This window comes from Lycium barbarum, chromosome 12, assembly GCF_019175385.1.
Source record: "Lycium barbarum isolate Lr01 chromosome 12, ASM1917538v2, whole genome shotgun sequence".
NCBI classification, from domain to species: domain Eukaryota; kingdom Viridiplantae; phylum Streptophyta; class Magnoliopsida; order Solanales; family Solanaceae; genus Lycium; species Lycium barbarum.
In genome coordinates this window covers 1,761,535-1,771,520 of record NC_083348.1, presented here as the reverse complement: position 1 = coordinate 1,771,520, position 9,986 = coordinate 1,761,535, and the positions used below count along the sequence as shown (strand labels likewise).

General features: G+C 35.0%; 1 protein-coding gene across 1 annotated transcript; it reads left to right on the top strand.

Annotated features, from left to right (window-relative positions):
- Positions 1–1,910: 1,910 nt before the first annotated feature.
- On the top strand, positions 1,911–8,457 carry LOC132624804 (peptidyl-prolyl cis-trans isomerase FKBP43-like). Its single transcript, XM_060339526.1, has 10 exons — positions 1,911–2,043; positions 2,495–3,066; positions 3,908–4,016; positions 5,633–5,756; positions 6,024–6,231; positions 6,300–6,387; positions 6,628–6,669; positions 6,750–6,798; positions 6,900–7,017; positions 8,268–8,457. The coding sequence occupies exons 1-9, from the start codon at positions 2,001–2,003 to the stop codon at positions 6,961–6,963; spliced, it is 1,299 nt and encodes a 432-aa protein (XP_060195509.1). The 5' UTR covers positions 1,911–2,000; the 3' UTR covers positions 6,964–7,017; positions 8,268–8,457.
- Positions 8,458–9,986: the final 1,529 nt, after the last annotated feature.

The following is a 9,986-nucleotide window of genomic DNA, read 5'->3' as shown; positions in this document are numbered from 1 at the left end:
CTTACACATGTTCACAGGAGAGACAACCCTATTTATTAGTTAGTTGTACATACCTGACTCTTAACAAATCGACTCCCTAATAGTCACAAACTGACCCAAAGTGCTAATAGCCTAGAATTGAACTTGTTACTTAGGCGATCACGGAGGACACCAGGCGACTGCGACGTGAACCAACCCAAAGGGAAGAGTTAGTTGAAATTGATTTCTACCTCTTTACCTTAGCTTTACGTTACCACAATTATCAGTGATGGAATTGTGCAGAGAATATGTGGTAACTCTAATCGGAGCGACTCAACAAAATCAGTGGTTCAAGGCAAAACTTTGTAAGAGGCCTTAAATTAATTTAATAAAAAAATCAATTTATTTCTTCTCTTTTTTGTACCTATGGTGTACATCTTGTATATACCTTGTTCACCCCCCTGTTACCTGCTAGCTCCCATGATAGGAGATATTTGACAACTCTACTCACTAAGATGTAGATGATATAATTTTAAGAAACATACGGTTAAGATAATTTTTTCCAATAAATTCTCATAATCTCAATTTTGTACCATTGAGTAGATGTTAGAATAATTTCATACTTCTAGAATAATTCAAGTCTATTTTGAACTGAAAATCATTTAATCTACCCTTTATGTCTACAAGACTCCATTTTTAAATTATCAAAGCTGTCATCAAATTGCTAATTATCATTTATTGTATGTTTATTATAATTTGGGTTATTTGTCCAAATAACTTCTATTGCATTCAAAAGAAATCAGCATAAAACTAATATTTTTTTATTATTCTATCCGCCCCATTTATGTGAAGGTGTTACTGTTTGGGAGTCAAATATTTTTCTTAAGCTTTTTCTATAATATTTTGAAGAAATGATATTCGAATTCATAGTAAGAAATTGAGTATTTTGATCCTCATATTTCAAACAGTACATAAATTGAAATAGAGGATTTTTATAATATATAAAATAAAGAAATTGAGGCCTTAAATTTTGGGAGCCTAAAGGTATTGCTTTAGTGGCTTCCTCGTTAAGTCGGTCATGATACTAATGGTTAGAGGGAGAACTAACTTATAATAGAGTTTAAGACTTACAACTGATCTAATGGACGAGATTTAATCTTGATTTGATATAAATCATTTGTTTTACATTAGTCGAGCCACAGATAAAACAAATATTTTACCCTAGAGTACAAGAGAATACGCGAGAAATACGTCTCTAAAAATCATTCAGAACTTGTGAGGTTGATGCTTGCTGATATATTTATTCATCCGTTTCATAATAAGTGGTGTTTTTACCTTTACATTTTATTCAAAATAAGCGGTGTTTCACAAAATCAAGAAAGCATTAATTTTTTCCTTCCAATTTAATCCTTATTAAATAAGTGAATTTTACATAACCAAGAAAACATTAAAGAGCTTACTTCTTTTTCATGGCATTTGATTTAAGGGGTGTGCCCAAACTAAAAACACTCGTTATTATGAAACGGAGGGAGTAGTAAACTTCAAGAGGACAAGTTTGAAATTCATTTTGGAATATGTATTATATTAACGGAAATGGCTCAAATATGCCATTGAACTATCGAAAATGACTCATTTATGCCACTCGTCAACAGTTTGGCACATTTAGTCATCGTCGATTTCAAAATGTCTCATCCATCCCATTTTTCATTAACGTCGTTTTACAATACTAGATATGACACGTGACCTCCAATTAGAGGTCTACATCATTCGATTAAACCAATACAAATTAAATCCTAAATTAAACTAAAACCCGATCTATTAATTTAAGATTTAATTTGTGTTGGTTTAATAAATTAAATCCTAAATTAAACTAGTTTTACTTTGAAAATGATGAAAATAATTACACACTCCTGTTTCATGACTCTTCCTATTTCCCGCCCATTACTGTGACTTTTCTTTTTCCTGACTCTTCCTCTTCTCTCCCATTAAAGAACTCATCTCTAGATTATCCTTAATTCTGTCTCTCTGCTTCTGTTTTGAAGATGGAAGATGGAGGATTAGGCACTCCACAAGAAAGGCAAAGAGGTACATATGTTTTTCCAGTCAATGCTATTACATTTTCCATGTTATAGTTTCTTTCTTCACACTTTCTCTTGTTAGTTAACCCTATATAATTAAAGGGAAAATTATCAATTTGCAAATTAAAATAGTTTTATTATTATGAATGTCAAAGAAAAGGGAGTCCTTAATATTAAAACTATAGGAGAAGCATGAGTTATTAGATGAAACTTTAAGTGAGATTTGTGAAGATATTCCAGAAATTAATCAGTAGGTGGAATAATAGGTTTATAAAGATATTACTATCTAAATAATTTATATTGTATCGAATTAGAAACACCAATTTGAGTACTAAAACACTAGTAATAGCTATTTGTTTACTTGGAAATGAAAAGTAAGATTCTATATATTCCTTCTTCACTGTATATTCTCTATTGAAATTCTTTCTTATTCGTTCTATACATCTTTCCAAATGCAGATTCACGACAAAGTAAAAAGAAGAGGCATAGAGGATATGACTATGATGAAGTGATGTCATCGTCAAGGGGAAAAAATGATTCCATAGAAAAGAAAAGGAACGGAAAATATCTAAGGGTGACGCCTTCACTGGATCATAATCGTGGTGGTTCAAAGGAATCCGAGGGGAAGCCATCAAGTAAGAAAAAAATGATATATACCGAGACACCATCACTGGAGCTTGAAAAGAATTATTTAAAGAGGGGGAGGACTCCGAGCGTCCCACACGAGGAAGAGCTATTCTACTTAAGTGACAAAATTTGGGGTGATGTTAACCAGGATCATGAGATTAACCAACAATTTACTCGCCAGAGTAGTAATTCTTGTTCCTTTAGGCCTTTCAACAGTTTGGATCCGCAACCATCGGATAAATTTTTTGTGGGAGAAGTAGGGCTAGCCTTAACAGCTATCACTAGGAATCAGTCTAATCCAGTGCAAGTAGCTCTTGAACAATTTAAATTACTTTCTCAAAGTCTGAATACTAGGAAGAATTATGGCAACCAAATACTGGAGGCATGGATAGCCCCAAAAAAGGTATAATCTTTTGTTTCTGTTTCATCTTTTTATGAAGATCGATTTCCATTAATTAATATACTAATTTTCTTCCCACACACCTTCAGTATCATGTACCAAAGCTGCATAATTAGTTTGTTTTAAAAATTGCCTAGACTTTTGTGGTGGTTGCATATTAATTATTCAAAGTTAACTACTTATTGGCAACCAATTATTCAAGTTGTGGTTCCAAAGGTAACAGGTTTTGCAGATCTTTAAGTTTGCAAGGGTTTTAAATATATGCATAAACATGTGTAAAGATTTTTACAGTTCTCATGTTATTAATTTCCTCTCCTTATTGCTCAAACGGAGCTGATTTAGTCTGTTAAACAACTTTTTTCTATCAATTTTCTCTTCAACTGGAACCAGCGATAAGAAATATATTTTCCCTATAGTCCTTCACTGGTTACCACTTGGTGTATGTGTAATGGAAGGATCAATGAACATTTTTTTTTTTTTTTTGTGTATTCGTTAAGTGCTGTGTAAAGTGAGAAGTGGGCATCTCTCGTTTCTCTTTTTTTTTTTGGGACAAAAAGAGATTGCGTCTATTGGGACCTAAGTTGTTTAAATTAACACGTTGAGCTTATGGTCAGTTGTTTCAGTGTGAACTGTTTTTGTTTTTGTTCTTGGTTTAATAATTAAGTTGTATATCTGATGCCTGTTATTGAACTTCTAGTCTCTTCAGAAGTACTCTCATATCATATAAAGTTAGCGTGCAATTTTGTGATTCATATTTTGCAAGGAACATATGCACAGCTAAAGCCTGTTTGTCTTGGTACCGTTCAAGTGTGTATATTTTCTCTTATGATCACTTTTATTCAAGGAGGAGCTTTATGAACTAGAGGAACAAAAGATAGCAATGAGCTATTTGGACACGAAGATAAAACATGGACGATTGGTTTCAGATGCCTGTAATGCTAGCCATAGTTTTGGTAAGCTTTCTATCCAGCTAAGAATATCTAGTTTTCATTTCTATCCAGCTAAGAATATCTAGTTTTCATTGTGTGTGAGGGGAAATTAATCTTATATATGTAATTGTTATTGGTTGGAATTATCTGAATCAGAAGCAGTGTTAGCAGTTTGATATATTGATGATCTTTGGTGCTTTCATTTTCATTTTCCAATTTCAAGATCAGTTTATCTGCTAGTACCAAATAGGGTTTTGCATGAGCATCAGCAACCTTTTCACATGTGGCGTTTCCTTTCCGGTGATCTCTTCTTGGGCGTTGCTCTCTTCCTGTTTGCTTTGTCAAGTTATAAGCAACTACCTGGTTGTTAATGTTGTCTGTGAGCCAGTGTTATCAAAAGCGAAAAGCGCAAAAAAGCTCTAAGGTCAGTTGGAGCTTTAAGCGCGAAGCGCAAATAAAGTGCGGACTTTAATGAAAAAGGCACAATGGTGCGAAATACAAATATGTATATGTTTAGACCAAGACTAATAGTAGTAAGCATGAATAACAAATATATGGCTAAGAAATTATAAAAACATTACGATAAAGTGAAATATCATATATTTAGTTACCTCTTCAAGAGAGGCTCATTAGCAAGGAAAATTATGTCTTAGAGCCTTGATGATGACACTGAAGCGCATATAAAGCGAGGCAAAGCGCTCAACATGTTTTGAGTCTCGCTTCAGGGCTTAAGCGCGCTTAAACCTTTGACAACACTGCTAAATTAATTAGGACGATTTCAACAAAAAAAAAAAAATCACTTCTCGCACCGGAAAAAGAAAAAAAGAAAAGAGAAGTGATATCAATCCCAATTGTTAGCCTACCTTTGCTGGGTCCGTGTTATCCACATTCCTTAGAAATAACTCCAAATGGTATTCAGCAGGGGCATAAATAATAGAAAATATAGTTTCTGTAGAATTTATTTGAAAAAGTTTGCAGACTTTCTATCTACGCTATCAAAATTAACTTCAAATTTATTAGTTTATTGCGGAATGAACTTTTAGGAACTCGTCCCCAACTGGACAGGGATCTTCTGCCTATGGGGAGTCAACTGTCGCAGAAATTTCGTTTCATTCCAAAAGAACCATACTAAGTTCACCTTTGAAGGAACAAATCACCAAATTAAATTTTCTGCTAATGCCTTACTTATTGAGTACAAGGAAAATAAATTAACAAGTTGTCCCCTATATATTAATTAAAGCCCAAAGGTAATCTGAAAAACTGTAGTACCAAAACACTAGAATGCAAAATCATTGAGACTCTTAACCTTTAGACATCTAATCCTTTCTGATTTTGCGTGATCAGTCTATCGATCTACATGAAACTATCTAAAGAAATGTATGCATATGTACTGTTCCATGAAGAGTTCTAATTCTATGATTTGAGTCATGTGACACGGAAATATCCACAATTCTCAAACAAATATGTACTTTGGAAGACTGAAAATATTATCCCTATATTATGTTGTATCCTCTCTTTAGTTTCACCTTCTTGGAGCCTGATGCATAAGTGAAAAATTTCAGATTTACAATTCATGATGCCTCTCGTATCGTTTTTCAATTTCCTCTGCTTCTATCATTTAATCTGTCCTAAATTTTCAGGAAATGAGTTTTCCCAAGGAAAACAGGGTTCGTGTAACATAGCAACTGATTGCGGACTCAACAAAGATAGACCAAAGGCTATGAACGTGGAAACAATTGGATGTCGGAAACCAATCACTGGAAAGTAAGCTTTTCTATTATTTCCTTTTGTTCTCCTTTCAAGTTTTTCCTTTTTGACAGTATTACATGCCTTGCAAGATGTATCAGAATCAAGTAAATTTAAGGAAAGTCTTCTGGTAGGAATTCCTCAAGGCGTATTCCGGGGTTTTCACCAATCTTTTCATTAATATTTTATCTTCTTCTGTTTTACTGCTGAACCTATATGATGAATTCTGGCAGTTTTTACATTTAGTTTCTTGTCTAACTGATAACTTGCACTTTGAATATTCAGAGCTTCAAACACAAGCCCCCATTCTCAAGAGAGAAAGAAAAGGAAGATTGAAAACCAAGAAAATCATTGTAACTCAAGTATACCATCTGACGCTGTTGCTAGTTTTAAGGAGATCAATGAGAGTACCACTTCATTTCCGGATGGAATGACTGTTGAGGTGCTGGTGAAGGGAAAACCAGACGGAAAAGTAGCTTCTCCCGGAAAGCAGGTGATTCTATTTGAACATTCAGATAGATGCAAATGTCATGCTACTGACTGATCCTTTCTTTTGTCCAGGTCAAAATTTATTTCACTTTCAAATTAAGAGACGCTGAAGACTTTGTTGCCTCAAACATTGGTGGAGCTCCCGATATACTAAATCTAGGTCTTCTTCTTCTTCTTCTTCTTCTTCTTCTTCTTCTGTCTGTACTCATACACACACTACTCTGTGAGTTGTCTTGATAAACCGATGAGAAGTATATATAGTTTAGGTGGATTTTTTTGTTCTGCATGTTTTCCAAGAAAGTTCTCATCACTCTTTTCCCTAATGAAAGTTTTGACTCTGCCCCACCATGGACATTAACCGATTATCTCTTTAAATTTTTATTTTGATGTTTTGGATCAGGTTACGAAAAAACGTGTAAGGGATTGAGCATTGGCATTGAAGGTAATCATGTTCATGGACTGAAACTATTTCCTTTATAGCTTAAGCATTCTATTATGGTTGGCTAAACTATAACCTTACAGGTATGCATGTTGGTGAAAAGAGAAGACTCACTATTCCACCATCTTTGGGGTATATACAAATCATTGCTGAAATGCTCATTTTGTAAACTTCTTTGGTGTGATTCCAACACTTAAAACATTTCTCTGCTCTCATGCCTTTTGTCGGTGCAGCCGTGAAAAACTGCCAGACTCATGGATCCAGTATGATGTTGAATTGGTTGATATATGTGAATGAAGATAATATATAGTTTCTCCACAATGAAAGGAATTTTGCCAACCCCTCCCAGAGGTAATTATCTGAAGAGTCGTCTTAGCTGGTAACTGCATTTTTCTCAGCTCATGTGATGATGTTAGCTTTGTTAACAGAAGCTATTTTTGTTTTTTGATTGCTAACTTTGCATATTGACCTAAGAGAATTGTATCGTGACATGGTGTACCTGTCGGTGACTGTTTTTCGAGCTGCGGAAGCAGCCAGTAATACATTAGGGTAGACTGCTTACATCACATCCTCTGGGGTGCAGCCCTTCCCCCGTTACCCGGTCCCTGCTAACGCAGGACTAACGTAGGAGACTTTGTGTACCGGGCTGCCCTTTCTTTTTTCTAATTGATTGCACCTTTTTACTCAAAATTGTGTTACATTATTAATTCCATGGTAAAAACTTACCATCAGTTGACTATGGATTTGAATGGTGCAGATTATGTTTTTAGGCTAAGAAATATTTCCTTTCCATCCCCTCTCTCTTTTCTCATCCCCCATTCTTGTTCTTAGCAGTGTATTTTCCTTTCCATTTTATTAGCTGAACTCCTGTAATCGTTGTCCTAACAAACTGGAAAACAGTACGGGCTTTCAGTCGTCAAACTGCTTTCTGGTAGAATGTCAACTTGGAATTTGCTGCAGCACAGATGAATCTTGCTGCAAGTTTGTTTTCTTTCAGAACAATATGAACTCAGAGCTGATATAATAAATAATTCTCCATGTTCACCATTAAATTGGCATAGTCAAAAGTGATTCACATCTCTGTATAGGCTAAACTGTTGTTTTCTTCTCAATATTGGAAGGTATCAACACCTATTTAGAAATCATGAGCTTCTCGATCAGTTTTAGGTTCCATTGGAGCTATTTTTTGGGCAACTATTGTTTTCTAGGCAGCTTCTTGTTGTTGTTAGTTACAATAAACTCGAGGTGTAGGTAAATATCTGATACAAGCACATATAATTTCTAACAAGTACATCTAGGTAAATGAGAGTCCTTGTAACCAGGAGGCTATTTAGGTTTTCACTTTGTATTAGGGGCCGTATTCCTCATTTGTCTGCATTGAGAGGCATAGCGGGATGTAATTGATGAATCTGCAAATTCTAATGGGGCCTGTTTTAGAAGCTTCATCAATGGTCCGCAGCTAAATGAAATTTTACATTGATGAAAATTTGGTTTCTCGTCCTTGTCCTTGTGTTATTATTCTGTTTGTCCTTTAATGTCCATTCATCTAAGAAGCATCTAAGATTATCATTTGACAATACCTTTCTTTTGTTCATCTATAGGGTCATAGCATGGAAGAATGATCTTGGCCAACAATAGGTTTTTCTAGTGGTGTCTGGAAGGTGTGACTAAAGCAATCTGCCATGTTTTTTGGGTTGTCTTGAAACCATTAACAACTATCTTTGGTGGAGATGATGTCTCTCCTTTGCAAATACTTTGTTTTTATATCTGAAAATTTGTTGTTGACTGTCATTTCATGCTGGTCATATTATTGCTAGTTTGATGCTTTAAGCGCTTCGCATTATATGGCCAAGTTAGCCAGGCTAACCAAGTTCCTGACTTGGAAGGTTTAGGTTGTATGCTATCTTTGCTGCAAATTTGTGTAACTGTGCACTTCAAAAGATAATCGGGTATCCAAGAAATATGGAAAAAACCCTGCCTGCTTTTCCATAAGATCTTGGGAAGGTTTACTTGGGGTCGCTACCCCTAAGCGTCGGTCATGACTCTAGATTGAGTCATGACTAGCGGTTGAGGCAGAGAGGTGTAAGGGGGTTCAATTGAACTTTGTCGAAAAATTATACTATCTAACGGGGTAATTTTTTTTTTCTGCATATATGTAAATGGTTGGATCCCCTTGGCACAAGAATATTTTTTTTAATTGCCTTATTTGAATTTCTAGCTCTGCCACTGATCATGACAATTCATGCCTTCTTTCACAAACAATCGCAACTGATATACTAATGACATCACAATTGCTTACATATACACAAGTTTGCTCAATTACAAAATCAGCTAAATCATAGGAGTAAATTGAACTTTTATCGGGCTTGAAAAAATTAAACACTTTTGAAAGCAAGATAGAACCATGCGTCTAAAAGTAGACAAACTTTTAAATGTTTTGCAGTTATTAACACTCACAAAATACTGTTTAATTGGTAGCTAGGAAGCCAATAATAGTCTAGCTAGTAGGGGGATTTGTATTATTGGGCTAAATCATCCCAAAGATGCTTTTAAGAGGATATTATATTATTCGTTTTCGGACAAGACTTGCACCGTTTTGCCCAAAAAGGTCTGACACTATTAATATACCTTAGGTATACCTTAGTTTTTTTTTTTTTTTTTTTGGCTAATAATATAGATTTTTGTTCGCACAGCGGTCATAGAAGTTGGAGTTGCAATACTTCAAGCCTTCTAGTATATGGTGGGACATAGAGTTTACCTCCACAGTACAATTACAAAAGTATACACAAAAGGAAAGCAATTGGGGGCTCCCATTACCAAATAAGCTCAAAAAAAGTGCATTGAACAAATGAAAAATTTGATAGGAAAATCCTCATTGTCCTTAACCAATTCCATTTTTATGTGTGTGTATCCTAAAGTTGGCAAGGACTGCTTCATCCATCTTGTATGCTCCTCTTACGCTCTATTTAATGTGAATTGAGCTCATTCAGCCACATGACCTGAATAAAAGAGAGGCATTTATTCAGGATTTGGCTCCCCTCCAGTGGCAATCTCCTCATTTTGTCCAGTTCTTCCTTAATCTGTTGACACGTGTCTACTTAATAATTCAATGAATTGGATTTATCTTACAAACTGTTATACTTTTAACCATAGTTCAAGGGTAGTCTCTGCAATCGTACCCCCAAACTGTATAACTCGAGTAGTACTATTTCCAGTTGCCGAACCTCAAAAGTCTGTTGGAATGCCGTGTATAAGCTCTCTTTTTGTTTCTTAAGAATTGATTAGACCCAAAAACTTCTAAATGGAATTGTGCACAGGAA

Coding starts and splice junctions, on each gene's coding strand:
- LOC132624804 (XM_060339526.1), top strand. CDS start 2,001: ATGGAAGATGGAGGATTAGGCACTCCACAAGAAAGGCAAAGAG. Junction 3,067..3,907: donor CATGGATAGCCCCAAAAAAG/GTATAATCTTTT, acceptor CTTTTATTCAAG/GAGGAGCTTTATGAACTAGA. Junction 6,232..6,299: donor TAGCTTCTCCCGGAAAGCAG/GTGATTCTATTT, acceptor TCTTTTGTCCAG/GTCAAAATTTATTTCACTTT.